Raw genomic sequence first — 15,878 nt, forward strand, 5'->3', positions numbered from 1 at the left:
ACACAAATCTAACCCCAGTCTGGTTTATAAACTGAAAGTTGTAGTCCGCACTTGGTTTCCATGTTCTTCATGAAAGCTTTATGCTAGGAGTGGTGGTGAAACATGTTATTGGATAGATCACAACTCCTCCCTTTCTTAGGTAATCTAGCTATATTTCTAATGAATAGTTTTATTGTAATAAAGTAGTGTCTCTAGTGTGCCACTGAATTGGAATAATCAAAATGGCCACCCCATAGAGCTGCCATTGAGATTAATTGACACTGCATCTATTCATTTAAACGGTAAATTAACTGACATTTTCTATAGATCTAAAATGCTATGAATTACATTGAAATGTCCACAATGAAAATAATTAGGCAAATATTGGCCTAAATCGATTTCCAGAACCATAAAGAAAGTCAGTGTTACCCAGTTAATTACTATACATACAATTTTATTTACATTTCAGTATCTTTTGGAAGCTGAAAAATACAGCAAGGTATAGTAATGCCATGGTAAGAAACAACTTAGCAAAATAAGTAGTTACACAACCAAGTGGTTTTCCTCTTCAGTTACTACAGACACCAGAAACTTCAAAATACATGCAATGTTCCACGGTACATCTGATTCTTCCTCTTTAGTTCATTTGTACAACAGCATATGTCATACGAGTATAAAATGAAAAGCAAGTAAAAGATACACATTTTGTTCTCGAGCGAATTACTGCAACATATCGAATACTTCATAAGAACCATAAATGAAAACAATTTTACCAAGTTGATCCAAAGTACATTGATAAAACTTTCGTACAGTCAGACAAAAAGTACCATGGGAAATATTAAGTGGAAGCCTGTCAAATAGATTGGCTGGCTTATAATAAATTGAGGTTGGATTAAAATGAAAAATGGTTGGATTTAATAATCCTGGCACATGCAGCAACACACCAGTCTTATTCTTTTTAAGTACCTTTTTAAAAAAGGGGGCTTTGGGCAAGGCATCGATTGCACTGCGCCCTTAGGATAGATAACTCTTGGCTAGAGCCAACTTGAACTGCTTCAATATAGGAATTTATTTAAAGCTCCAATGACATAAAATGAAAAAGAACAACACTTAAATCAACACGAGTGTGAATACAAAAATATAGTGAAACAAGATACAATATTTTCTCTAAATTTGTGTCCATGAATCAGTGGTCAAGTCTTTCACATTTTTTTTGGATTTGTACAACGTAAATGATTGACGTTCTTGTTTGATGATATGCAACCGTTTAAAAGGTTATCCACTGTGGTTCGAAACCAAGGGTGCAAATTTGATTCCAAGCGCAGTCTGGGCTGTAGTGAAAGTGCACCCATTTCCCTTTTTTTCTAATTGCTCTCCTTCATTTAGAACAATAACATAATACTTCAAAGCAAACATTACATTATATATTTTTTAGTACACAGAATATACATTTTTGAAAAAATATACTTTTAACAGAGAAACATCACTGTCTTTCCCAAAATATTTTGTTACAAATTATTAACATAAATAAATGGCCAATTTTCTGTGTTTCACAAGAGGGAATATGGAACATGAAATATGGCTTTCAGTAGATCATGTTGGTTTTTCGTTATTTTTTCAGAGGAAAAAAAAAGTATTCTACATCTTAAAATGTAATGCTACAACTTTTTCTTTCCTGAAGCAAGTCAGTTATTAATCCAGAATTATAAGCAAGATCACTGTATGCCCATTGGTTATTTAGATGGGAATATAGTTCCAGTGCCGGCGCTCCCCATACGGAGAGTACGCAGAGTGTGTAGGGCCCCAAGTACCTGTACGCATTACGTACATTACGTATTTGTGATGCAAACGTCAGTGAACAAATCACGTCATATATTAATGTCACATTGTTTGACAGGATATAAATTAAAATGGGAATATTTAGAATGTCAGTGCAAATTAGACCAGATAGAATTCACCAGTGTTTGACAAATTGTTGCTTCCCATAGAAAATTAATTGTAGCTGGTTATAAAAATCGACAATTAATATTTTGTATATACGCAAACAATGTTAGTTTCAAGACCACCCTGCAGGGCACGCCAGCGTCTAAAGCAGATGAATTCTTCTTTTTTTTTAAATATATATATATATATATATATATATATAGATATAGATAGATAAATCTTTTCACAACTTAAACGCAATGCCTTTCTTTTACTGTGTGTTTTCAGTCTTTAATCTTCTATATTTTGAGGCACAGGGTTCAAGATCAAATGAGTTTCACCCTTACTCTGTAGGGAGGCCAGTGCCTAGTTGCATTCTGAATATCAACCATTGTCAACTCGCACTTGTCATCCACATCTGTGCATTTAAGCAACTTCTACCCAAGATACAACCCAATGTGGGCCAGGAGGGTGCTTGCTCACACGTTTTATAGCAGCAACACAAATGCTAACAAACCAAAAAAGGGAAAGGAACATAGCAACTTTGCTACCGTGTTTTGATGACTTGGTTCTGTCATTTTCTTGCCTTCATTTTTTTACACTTAAGTCTTTACAAAGTTACTAAAAAGCTGTGTGTGTGTGTGTGTGTGTGTGTGTGTGTGTGTGTGTGTGTGTGTGTGTGTGTGTGTGTGTGTGTGTGTGTGTGTGTGTGTGTGTGTGTGTGTGTGTGTGTGTGTGTGTGTGTGTGTGTGTGTGTGTGTGGCATTAAAAACAGCTTCTATATGTCACAATATCAAATTGGTGTACACTCTCCTATTCCAGAAAGTACTACGTCTTTTCCGTTCTAAATTAGTTTGGCACAGCAATTCCCACCGGGCAGGTTCGCCTCCTATTCAAATGACATGAGGTTGGTGGGTATCTGTTGAGACACAAAAGGGTACATAACAAGGGAGATTACAAAACTATTTTACATTTCAAAAGAATGTCCAAAATAAGACTAGCTAAATTAGCTTCGTCCTTCAACACTGTGAAAACAACTTCTCACGGCCCGGCCCCTTGCCGTCTCCAGATGCTGCCTTTGGGAGTTTTGGTTTTCAGTTTCGATAGAACTTCTAAATCCTGGAAATTCAATTCAACTCCAGTCCACCAGTACTCACTGAATATCGATTGTCCAATCACAGGGGCGAACACTAATCGCACTATGCAGTCATTTGCATAAAAGTGACCTTTCCAACTGTACCCCTTCAACGCACTGTTAGCCCACGATTTGAATGATGAGGCGATGCCCCTTGTGTTCTGAACACACCAAACGCTTTTCAACAGCATGGGTATTGGTCTTTTATCAATGGGAACCAAGTGTTGTCGAGCGCCTGGCTTTGTTCTGCTGTGAGCATCTCTGTTGACACCCACCAGAGTTGGTTAATGTCAACTTCACAAAAAGCAGTTGGTTTTTTTTCTAGGCTTCAACAAATAGTCACTTCAGTGCACCTTGTGTTCTACAGACACACTTGGCCTTTAACAGACGGTGACTACGTACCTGAGGTCGGTTGCTCTTACTCGCCTCTTCCAAGTTCTTGTGCCAGATAATTGCCAAAAACCTGGATCCTGTCTGGAACTTGTAAACATTGCCTGCAAAAGTGAGGTTTGAGGGAAAACTTTAACTTGCATGGAGAGATTCAGATTTAGTGTCTGTGAACATCGAATGTTTATGTAAAATACTATTTTAATTAAAAATATGTGACAAAGTTGAGACCTTTGTCCGGATCGTTGAGCTGGAAAATGTTGGGTCTGGTTGGGTCGTCGGGCAGAACCGCGATCCATCCCGTCACACACACCTTTTTACAGGGTCTGGACTTGTACTGTAGAGTACACAGGGTGAGGATGTATCAGACAGTTAGAGTTCTGTGCACTGGACCAAAACAAATAAGTAATTACTGCTGAAACATGAACAATGTTGTGATGCTCCGTTTTGTAGGCAAGAATCTTTTTTTGGGCGTGTATGTGTGCACTTACGTGCTTCCTTTCAGAGGCCCTTAAAGATTTGGCCCCATAAAACGTGAGTGTAGAACCAGAGAGAGCAATCCAAAATCGTGTCCACGACGACAACTGCAACACATTCAAACCAGTTTAAACGTTTAACTGCATGTTCAGGAACTTTGATTTCCAGTGCAGGTTCTCCAGAACCTCTACACTGGACTTAATATAACTTCTAACATATTTAGCAAGCACCTAAAATGGTGTGTTCAGTTAATACAATGTCATATTTTAAGCATTGTCCAAACTGTGTGTAAATAACTTAAAACTCTGTGCCTACAGAGACTACATCTTGAGCTAGAGAATTTCATATTGCCACACATTGTACTGAAAAGGAGTTCCTTGGCATTTCTGGGCTGGGAATAACTAAGGTGACATATTCTACCACAAGGTGTGAGTGTGATTAGCCGTTACAAGCCGTTTTTAAAGTCTGCCTCTTCTGACATCACAAGTGGGTGTGTCCACTTAGATGTATGACGAATAGATGAGCAATGTTTGTTACAGTAGGCTGGTAGACTATCTATCCAATGGACACGCCCACTTGTGATGTCAGAAGAGGCAGGTTTTCAAAATGGCTTGTAATGGCTAATCACACTCACACCTGGTGGTATAATATGTCCCCTTTTAATCTTGTGACCTCTACTTGTCTCTTTAAAGACAAAGCTTCCCGTCCAGATCAATTATACTTTAGAAGATAAAGATGATTCTGTGTACCCTGGGCTTGCGTCCCTCTTTCAGCAGGGTCCTCCTTCGAAGGGGGCCCTCTATGGTGACGCTCCCCACCTGGGCACATCCATGACAGGAGCTGGCCCCCGACGGGCTGGGACCAAGAGACACAAAACACAGGGGAGTCTCTTCAGCCTACCTGTCTTTTTGTGTAGATCCCTTTTATTATTTTCAGTAAAAAACTAAAACAAATGAACTGCCCTTATTCACGTGATCAATATTCCAATCGAAATTTCAGGAATCGTATTGATCTTAAATAGTGTAGACATGTTTCATGTCGAACATTTCGTACGCGTTCCAAATCAATACGATGTTCACCGGACATGTTGACCCATGTCCCGTGACATACATTACAATTCCACTATGAGGCTACACTGGAGCTCCATCTCAACACCCATTGTTAACAACAATGTGTTCACCCCCCCCCCCCCAAGGAAATCAATACAATAAACAATCTTCTAAAAAAGATGTATGTAGTGAGTGGCTGAATCATTGAGCAGTGGACAGTAAAGCAGGTTTCCTCCCCTCCCCTCCCCCCGGACATCGCTGCCCACCAGCATGCGTTGACGATTGCCCATGCGGCTTGAAGGAAGCTGCGCATGCAGAGAGGCTCATTCTGGGCGAGGTCAAAGGTCAGATGATTAAACCTGAGCGATCGAGTGTTAGTGTGTGTGTGGGGGCCCCGGGGCCGCTGCGATGTACCTGTAAACATAGCTGCAGCTCCGGGGAGAGTTGCGATGGGGAACCCTCCAGTTGGGGCCTAAGGTGGCATACATACGGCCCCTGTTGTCACAGAGTGGCACAGTCAGTGTGAGCAGAGCTGGGGATGAAGAAGCTTTTCTATGGATCTTTAATGTTTCCAAAAGTCAAAGAAAGGGCAATGAGGCTGTTCCTGTCCAGCAATGATTAACATTGTTAAAGAAATGACTCCTTTACTCCTCAGATACAATGCTTTTATGTGATGGAAACGACAAGTATTAGAAAGATCACAGGGAATCACTTCTTCTCATGCTACACACAATGCCACTAAACACCAAAAACAACAGAACATACGACTCACTTTCGGTGAAGCTGACTTTAACGCGCAAGGCTTTACAATGTTGAACCCACTTCTCTTCCGATTTCAGTCAGAAGAAATCATTTCAGTTCAGTTTGTGGCACATTTGTGGACTTGTCATGAATAGTGAGCCTCATCTAGAACTTATTTTAGCTATGCATATGCTTCATCCAATATCTGTATACACTTAAATCAACCACAATAATCATGGATAAATGTGATTTAGAGTTGGTTGTACAAATAACCATTGGATGCAGCAAAGTGAATGTATCTGGTTGTTTTGTGTATTTACATCATGGTGATAAAGCGCTGTGACCTAGTGGAGTCCACTTTAGGGCTGTAACTTGCAATGATCTTCAGAGTAATAACTTACCATCAAAAATAAACATGAGTTGCATCCCTAATTGAATACAACTGCCCTCTAGAACAAACCATGGAGGTAAATAAACTCTGCAGGGTATATATGTCAGAATTAAGGGATTAGTAAGCGGCTGGGAGTGCGTGGTTTAATATGTTGTCCTCACCTTTCCATTCCTGGTGATTGCTCTTCTCCAAGGGAGCTCTCACTGCTCCCTAGTGAGCAGACAATGAGAAGATCGTTCCTCCCGTCAGATTACTTGTTCTCCAGTACGGCACAACAAATGGTTCACTATTCCCCATTTCTCAAATTGTACACCGAATGAGTAAACATATGAGCATCGTCTTTCAAAAGAAATAATGTCTCATGGTTACGATTTTTTCCATTCAGACACTGTAAAGATTGCTGATGCTGCCACCCCAAAATAATGAATGAAGGCATTATACTCATAGTGAAACTTCAGTTTTAAAAGTAAAAGCATGTTCTGTTCGACCACCGGGGAATCGGTCATTCTAGTGAACATGACCCCACAGGTCAAACTAGTGGACGGTCAGACGTGTGGAACGGTCCCACTCTGCTGCAGGACCTACCTAAAGACAGGCCGTTGGACACAGACGTGCTGTGTGGGTCGGTCCGCACCGGACTCTGGGACTCCAGGAAGCTGTCGTCCAGCAGGTGTCTGGCCTTCCCCGTGGAGAAGGTGGCGCTTTTGCTCTCCGACATGCCGTACTGACACATCATGCTGCAGGTGGGGGACATGGAGGGATTGAAAAATGTTTTTTAATATCACGTCAACAACACACGGCTTCTCCTGAAATCTGTTCCGAGTTATTAGGCTCAACGTGGAAACGCTTTACAGACCGATGTCCCGTCAAATGCATGCAGAGGAGAAGTATCTTCTCCTCCCTAGTCTACAAGCCGTGCCCTGGTACATGAGAGCGGACCCATAATGTAGTGTCCAGGGACTCACTTATTTCCCAGGCTATGGCTCTTCCTGTGGTGGGAGGGGGGCGGTGTGTGGACGTGGACCCCCACCGAGGCGTCGGGGCAGGTGGGCCGCCGGCTGTACCTCACGGAGGCAGAGACCTCGGACAGACCTGGAGACAGCGCAGAGAGACCGTGGTGAGCCAAGACGCACACTTGGTGCACCTTATCTACTTTGTGTACAGTGGGTGGACATGAGCTTCATGCAGCTTATGTCGATTTATATAGGGATCTTTGATTTATCTACTTGCATACAATCTGAATATTTTTTGTACTTGTATTCTATTATCTTGAGTGATTGTTAAGACCAAGAAGCTGGAGGTGAATTTTAAAGGGGTGCGATCATGTTCCATTTGTGCATATATTATAAGGAGACAGAAATTATATATTTTTTAAATAACTCAATATACATAGAATCCTTTATAATCATGCCCCAGTGTGCCAATGAATGGTCCTACCTGCTAGGTCCTCTTTAGAGGAAGCGATTCGAGGAGAACTGTTGCCTGGTTCAATCTTCAGAGACAGCCTGCAACACAGAAAGACCTGGATCAGTGTTACCAGTAGATACCTTAAACCAGAAGAAGTTATATCCAGCCTGTATCCGATGCATCAATGGTGAAGTATTGTCTACTATGGTCCTACAATATTCTCCTATGGTTTAATGGAGTAAGTTATAAAATGGTTTACTGAAGGAAATCATGAAGATTTTTCCTATAGTTGTTGAGGCAAGCAAACAAAAATTGTACTTTGTAGCCCTTTACACTAAGAAAGATTGGTTCACGGCCAGATATTGAGCTGCTCTTATATGAAAATTGATATGCAGGATATGATGCTAATCAAACTTCCATGTGTTAAGATGTTTAGGGGGCTTCCTACTTGAAATTGTCGTCTTCAACAAACTTCTGCAGCTCCTCAATGTAGCGAACAGACATGAGATACTTGTGGATGTGTGGAAGGGTCCCCAGGTGATCTGAATAGAGAGCAGGAAAATAGTTACTTTGGATTCCCTTACAGGAGGGATGCAACTTGTTTGGTGGAAACTTGGATGGAAGACTTTTATGTAATAATGTAAAAAAAAAAATTCTTTAAATATATATAAAATGGATTTACATTGTAAGACTTAAGAAGCAGGCCCTATTTTACAGATACATTCCCCCATTGTACAACTTTATACATTTCACTCCAAAAGAACAACGAAATTATCACCAACACTTTCCAAGTGAAAAAATATAATTTTGGGTTTACCCAACCTTTGACTCTAAACGCTACTTACCATATTTACATGACATCTGAAGGTCAGAGATGACCCTCAAGAGATTGTTCATCTGGTTGGTGCGCTGCTCTGTCTCTATGATGCTTCCAGAGGCAGGGTAAGCAGAGTCGATGTAGATCATGTCCAACAGGTAGATGCCTGTCGGGGGCACAGAGACGATACCTGGTTGCTTCTTTTGTCCCAATAATGTGCAACATTGGGCTTTATGGTTCTGGCTATCGTTCTTTTTAGGTCGATTTTAAAAGCATTTTAAGAAAAAATTTAACACATTTTTTAAAACTAATCAAGTCCCATGTGACTCTGGGCCTACCAAGGTAAGGAATACAGGGCACCATCTTGAGTGAGCGGATGTATTCCCTCATGCAGGTGTAGTTCTCCTCCTTTGAGGTCAGGTAGTTGAGCTTGTCAAAGGTGGCCTTGTCTTTCCGACTGATCAACTAGAGGAACAAAAACGAGAGGATATATATTAGAGTGCACATGTACTAAACAAAGATCAAAATCTCTTTAACGGGCTGGAACAGTTGACGACATCTAAGACACATTTGGCTCAAATGGGACTTGGTTTTCCCCTCTGCAGCGCCTCAATTATTGATATAATTCTGTTGTGTAAAGCATTCACTGCATATTTATGCATGACTCATAACATGTTGTTTTTATTGCTTTTAAAGTGAAGGTTATTCTGTGATGCAATGATACAGCAGAAAATCGGCACAGTATTCAAGCTGAAATTGTCAAAATTGGGATCATGACAACTTTATTAATCCATGTCCATTTTGTTACAACTCATTCTGTCATTTCGCCAGACGCTTTTATCCAAAGTTTCTTGCAGTGAATTCAGATACATAATGTGCAACCCTACAGAGCAGGTATGGGATTAGGGGTTTCCTTGCTCAAGGATGTCTACGGCAGGTAGACTGTGGAGGGGGGGGAATCTAATCTATACCTTTCTGATGGGAGTCAAACGACCCCCAACCACTCTCCATTATGCTACAATATTAACTACCACTCAACCTTTTGCTCTGAATCTTGACCATCCGAGCAGAATGACGATTTTACAGATGAACGAAGCGGTGAAAATAGATTGAATTTTAGTCATTGACAAAAGCGATGGAAACATTGAAGAGTCTGTTGGATTGGCCTGCTGTGGACACTGACTGCTCACAATCAAAGTGAGTTGAATGCACACAAAGGGGTCAGCCTCCTCTCTCTTACCGCCCAGGTTTTGCTCAGTCTGAAGATGGGGGCACTCTGCAAGGCTGACACCACAGACACCAGAGCATGGAGGTTGTTCAGCTCCAAAAGTTTCTGTGATTAATAGAAACGAAGAACACACAATGAAGGTGGTGAGACTCTCAACTGTCCAAATTTTTTTTTTAAATAGAAATTAGCCATCAAATATACCCGAAAACCAAAACCAGTAACTCAAAATCTGTGAACCACTATATTCTGAAAGAACTTTGGCTTCCACCTATTTCCACCTCTAAAATGCCTATTCATGCATCCTGCTCTGTTTATTACAATACTAACCAGTTCGAAGCAGGACTTGCTGAGATTGTGAGGGATAATGCGCATTTGTTTGAATGCTCAAGCAGGCACTACAAGGACACTGAGATGGTAGGAAACTCCTAGCAGCGTTATACAAACAGGCCCATCGTAGTAACTGTATTGCATTCTTGTGAATCGTTGATCACAACACTCTAACTGAGCAGCACTCAATTCAACTGGTCATCATAGGGTGCTTCAAACAGAAACAAACTGCAGGTGTATGAGCTGGGTGCGTCTAATCCAGTGACCTGTAAATAAACTATCTACCCACATACTAGGGCTGCTCGATTATGGGAAAAAATCGAAATCACGATTATTCAAACTATTTTTTTGTTTGTTTGTGTTTGAAAACATGTTTTCAATTATTCAGCATTTCTCTCCAAAAAACACTTTAACCAAGACCTTGAAATTTCCCCTTAAACAAATACACAAAATGTTCAAGTAGAAAATGTTGAACATTTTCTATGTTTTTTTCTTCTGCACACCACACCATTTAGAATGAGCCTGAATAGGAACCCTATGGAGAAAGCCAAACTAAAAACATTATTTGGTACACTTTGTGAAACTCACCTTGGCAATTTTGACAAAATGACCTAGGATTTCTGCACGGATTCTCAGGGTCCGGGCAGTCAAAAGCTCCCTCACCAGCCAAAAGCTCACCTAGGGATCAACCAGAGGAGATGAGCAAAAACGCCTACATCCATCTGAAAACATGCCAGTATACTGAAGGACTTGTTGAAACTTATTTGAACAAGAGCCCAGCCTAGTGAAAGGTTTGGGGGTTTGTGTCAAGTGGCGAGGTGCAAGTGCAAACTATTACACACTTCAGGTGATTGGCGATTAGTTCAAATAACTTGGTTGGTTTGTGCCGTGGTTGATAAGGCAGGATTGTGTAGGAGTCCACCTTACAGTTCTTATTTTACAGTTCAGTACAGTACAGTACTCTTTGATCCAAACCAACTTGTGAACTGAGGAGCAGGTAGAAGATGGGCATCTTGCTAAAGGATTCCTATAGGTAGGTTGCAGCCTTTGGGGATTGAACCCAATACCTTTCTGCTGGCAGTAGTAGACACTCATAGTAGACACATAGTGGCCACGACACCATCCGGTCATATCTGTCTATGATTCATGAAAAGACATGCCATTGACGCCAATGCATGTCCACTCTCCAAGGGCCTACCTGATTAAACCTGCGTGTAAAAGCAACCACGTTGGGGGCCAAACTGTGCTTTTCCTTCCTGTTCCAACCACAGCTTGACAGCTCCTGCAAAAACAAAGCAATTCCAGTATTAATGACAGATGACCTATTGGCTTAGGTACGGACAGCCTTGCAAACAGTGTAAATATGTTCATTTTTTTTACTGTTCATGGTTATGTCACCATAACCATGTTTCATCAAAGAACTGAATGGTGTAATCAGATTCAACACTTTACATTTTTATCACTCACCACATCAATGGTGATCAACAAGTATACTAAACACAGATTAACTCGTTATCCAGTCAGAGAAAACTTGAATGTACACAATATATGCAAGCTTTGACCAAGGGACTTCAAATCAAACACATTTTTCAATGATTTCTAGTATTATAATAATATATATATATATATATTCAAATCATAATATACTTTCAGAATAAGAATACTCCCTTACCTCTGGCTGTATGGCTTTAAATACTGGAGCATCCATGAGGGTGATTTGGCTCTAGAACGACAAATCAAAGTAGTCACAGACAAAAAAGGGACAGAACCTTCAAATCATTGAAAACTCATATGATATGAAATATGATATCAAATCATATGAAACTACTTTTTCATAAACAGCACACCATTGTGAACTGTACTCACGGCAAATTCCTCAGGCGTCACCTTCAACACATCAAACACAACCGCATCATAGCTCTTGGCATAGTCGACGCAAGAGCCGTCCAGCGAATCAGAGCTGCTGCTGGCCTGCATTTGGAAGAAATAACCAAAGATGAGACCAAAACAGCCCGAGGTGTTCTGACCAACAGCTCAACTTCCCAATGATTGTTTACAGGAAGAAGACCCAACTTTAGGGCGCTTTATTCAGAATCAAAACTGATAATGCTGATACAAGGGATAATTTTTCATTTCCTCTAAACATAGAATCCAACCCACCAACCAAATACACAAAAACTGTCTCCCTCCTGGTCCATCTTTCGAAACAAGTTAAAGTTTAAAAATGTAATAAAAAGGCAAAGACATGACAAAGAAAAGATGCTTAAAAATAACCATATAAACAGGTATGACTAAAACCAAATAGTTTCCCACAAGGGAGCAGTTTATGGAAAATACAAACAAAAAAAACATTGGATGCAACATTAAACAAATTGCACAATTGGAGTGCACACACACAGCTGTCGTCATTGCAACGGCATGGGGCCAAAAAGGCGTTCCTCTCACCTCTGACGTGACCGAGTTGATGCTTGTGCCATCGGATAGCCCGTTCCTGCGATACATGCTCACAGAGGGACCGTCCAGGCTCACTGGGGGGGGCAGCACAGGCCCTTAGCTCGACGGCACACATGACCACTCACCCATGCCTGGAGAGACAGGAATCAACCATCAGAAATCATTCAGAAACTGAAAGATCATCGTCGTCTAAAATGGGAATTCAAGCTCATGTAGAAGCACAGCTAACCGGAGGATCAGGTCCTCTGATTGAATAGCAAAGGACAGAATCACCATGAAAGGCCCAATATCAAACATCAGAAAGTGGGAGGGCTAGGCCCTCCCTGCTGAAGGTACAGCGCTCAATCCCCTAAGGTCTGCAGCCTTCCAGTAGGCACGCGAGGAACCCAGATATACCTCAGGGCATCTTCTCCTGGTTGGTAAAAGGAATCCATCTTTGCCTGATTATCACAGGTGCGCGAAATGCAATGGTGGAAAACGCAGGGAGGGAGCAAAATTTTAAATTTGCTTTTTAAAAAAAAGGTATGCGTTGCAAGTCCCAGTGTGACATGATATTTTATCTTCATCTGCGCAGGTGTGTACGTTTTTATTCCTCCTCCATCCTCCTGCTTTAATTTCTAGATACAATGAACAATAGACAAGTTCTAAGAAAGTCCAGAGAAACTAACCTAGTATAATTGGGGAATCTCTTCAGCCCCATCTCCAATGCCATGTTACATTAATAGATGTAACAAAAAGCCTGCCTTGTTATTATCATGATCATCATATATAATGCATATTTAGAGAATGTTTCTGAGGCATAAAGGGTCTTCCAAATGGCTGCTTTAACTTGTCAAATATGTTTCAATTCAACTTATGTGGTCGGTGAACAAAAGGAATAGTCTGATCCATCCTACCATAACACTTTCTAAAATACAAAGCTTATTCATATGCTAATGAATTGGCAGTAGGCCTATATGAAATTGGATATACATATCTTAATTTCCTGACCAAGCAATACCAATCAAAAGAATAAAATGGATGGAAACAGCCCTAAGAAACCGATGATTCTGAGAGCTTCGCCAAAATCAGTGTTAGCTGACCCTACGGCAGCCTGTCTGACGCAAACGTTTCAAAAGTCCACAAGCTTTGACCGAGGAGACCTTTCGCCCAATTCAAATGGTGAATCTTTAGTGGATCAGGCTGGAAAATAACAAGTTCTACTCAGCAGTTCACCCAAAAATGTGGTCCTTATGTGAGTGACTCAAAATGGTAAAGCCTTGTGTGACACTGCAGGGTTAGGGGTGTTGTTATTGCTATGTTACAGTATATTTACGGTTAAAAAAAATCCCATTATGCATTCTGATGTGGAAGCCCTATAGCTGTGGTATAGGGCTATAGCTGTGGTTTTCAAATGGTGTGCATGGACATTGACTAAATCTATCCATTTGTTACCTCACAATTATCAACATACATCTGGGTGGGAAATCTCAATTTGTGTTGTCGCAAATTCCTTCCCTCCCTGAATATAGGACTGTTCTTTGACAATAGGGTCAATCAATCCTCTTTTGCATGTTCTCTATTTAATTGTTACTCAAATGTGTGCTTAACAGAGTCTCTTCATGTTAGGCACTGGAATCCCTTGGTATCTAGTGAGAAATGAGCAGCTTTGAACTGCATAGCACCATCAAAGACATCGAAACCCATTGCAATGTTTGGATAGTTACACACCTTTTATTACAAAGAGAAACTGAGTCTCCCCACTATGATGAGGTAAGGGGATATGTCACATCAGACATCTTGTACATTACCAACCTAAGATGTTTAGAGAAGAGGTGAGAAGTCTCCCTCAATTGATTCTGAAAGGAAATACTGTGTAGGGATCTCTAAGGACACCCATTTAAGACCACACACACACACACACACACACACACACACACACACACACACACACACACACACACACACACACACACACATAGAAAGCAAGCAAGCAAGTCATGTAGACCTAGTCTCTAATCTACATCTAGACTAAACACGTTGACATCTGACAGACTAACAGTGCATTATTTTAAGGCCCACAGTCACTGACCAAATGATCATTCGAAAACAAAATCTCGGCCCGGCATATGAGCGTTGACCGTTAAACAAAATGCAATGAATGTGTGCGAAGGATAATGACTGAAACGAATAGCCTGATTATGAATAGGGTAAACCATAAACTGACATAACAGCGCAAGACAACCCAACATTAGGCCGCAAAAAGATATACACACTACATGGCCTGTATGCTCGTCCTACATGCAGGTTTCAGTGATATTGTCTGCGATCACACAATCGACTGCCGCATACACTAGCTTTTTTTACACCTCCACACACACACACACACACACACACACACACACACACACACACACACACACACACACACACACACACACACACACACACACGTTATCACCTCGTAGCTACCCTGCAATAGCTCCCGTCACGACGTAAAGCACCTTATGACAAGGCGTTGAACGCAATTGGCCCTCAGTTATGTCGGTAATGAAATGAGAAAAATATAACGACCAAGGGTCATGTCGTACATGTGTGACCATGTACAGGATGTGGTTGTCCATACCTAATGATGCGATCCCCGCGGGTGCTGCCGGCCACGTATCAGCGTAGACAAATCAATCCGAGCGAACGCACTACTACACTCCGCTGTAGTCTCTGTTCTGTCCCTTCAATGATTTACGATCCCAGGTTGGTTATTCCTTTAAGACGAACATGAAGCCAAGGTCGCAACGTTTTCACCAGGGGACATACGAAGCGTGTACAAAACATCAGATATACTCATACGAATGTGGCAGTGATATTTAGAAAATCCAGCTTTAATCGCGCAGAAAAAATCCAAAACGATATAGGTTATAGCAACAGCAGCAGGAAGTGTCAGGCAGGTACACTTGTGTTGACGGCTAGATGCGTTGCCTAATCATGCTCTCGCAACCAAGACAAAGTACCGCCTATAGTGGAAAAGCAGCCAATCATTTAGCGAGCGGACCTAATGTTCATCATACGCAGGTGCATATAGGACCCGTTCGGTAGATTTATTGTTTTACAATAGGCCATTGTTTTTAAGTCAGAGAATCATGTAATGCTGCAAATATTAATTATACGCATAAACTACTACAACAGTGCTTGATAAATAAAATGTATTCTGTTGTTTTTTTTGCTATATTTGATTTGCTATTTGTGTGTTGCAGTTATGACACTAATAAACACAATTCTTATCCAACGCGTATAGAAGGTCCTAAAGGAAGGGACGGTCTTGTGGTGATAGAGGGTCCTGGAGGAATAGAGGGTCCTGGAATGATAGGTTCTGGGGGAAGAGAGGGCCCTGAGGGATATAGTCTTGGAGGAATAGAGGGTCCTGGAGTGATGGAAGGTCCTGGAAGGATAGAGGGTCTTGGAGGGATAGAGGGTCCTGGACCTGGAGGGATAGAGGGTCCTGGAGGGATAGAGGGTCCTGGAGTGATGGAAGGTCCTGGAGGGAAAGAAGGTCCTGGAGGGGGTGGAGGTCCTGGAGGGAAAGAGGG

General features: G+C 41.3%; 1 protein-coding gene across 1 annotated transcript; it reads right to left on the reverse strand.

The window, feature by feature from the left end:
• Positions 1-2,544: 2,544 nt before the first annotated feature.
• LOC311367921 (ras-specific guanine nucleotide-releasing factor RalGPS1-like) lies at positions 2,545-15,228 on the reverse strand. Its single transcript, XM_084486791.1, has 20 exons — positions 14,921-15,228; positions 12,307-12,446; positions 11,728-11,832; positions 11,534-11,584; positions 11,060-11,143; positions 10,450-10,539; positions 9,547-9,639; positions 8,645-8,771; positions 8,335-8,472; positions 7,938-8,031; positions 7,520-7,587; positions 7,048-7,174; positions 6,668-6,819; positions 6,244-6,292; positions 5,365-5,445; positions 4,651-4,756; positions 3,916-4,008; positions 3,656-3,761; positions 3,440-3,531; positions 2,545-2,821 (listed from the first exon to the last, which is right to left on the reverse strand). The coding sequence occupies exons 2-20, from the start codon at positions 12,361-12,363 to the stop codon at positions 2,792-2,794; spliced, it is 1,743 nt and encodes a 580-aa protein (XP_084342917.1). The 5' UTR covers positions 12,364-12,446; positions 14,921-15,228; the 3' UTR covers positions 2,545-2,791.
• Between the last annotated feature and the right edge of the window lie 650 nt (positions 15,229-15,878).

Source organism: Micromesistius poutassou, assembly GCF_964030765.1.
Source record: "Micromesistius poutassou genome assembly, chromosome: 22".
Classification (NCBI taxonomy): Eukaryota; Metazoa; Chordata; class Actinopteri; order Gadiformes; family Gadidae; genus Micromesistius; species Micromesistius poutassou.

Excerpts from the sequence above, each read along its gene's own strand:
- LOC311367921 (XM_084486791.1), bottom strand. The coding sequence starts at position 12,363 with ATGTATCGCAGGAACGGGCTATCCGATGGCACAAGCATCAACTCGGTC. Across the intron at positions 8,473-8,644 it reads GCCCTGTATTCCTTACCTTG|GCATCTACCTGTTGGACATG; the intron begins GTAGGCCCAGAG and ends TGCCCCCGACAG. Across the intron at positions 6,820-7,047 it reads AGCCATAGCCTGGGAAATAA|CATGATGTGTCAGTACGGCA; the intron begins GTGAGTCCCTGG and ends CCCCACCTGCAG.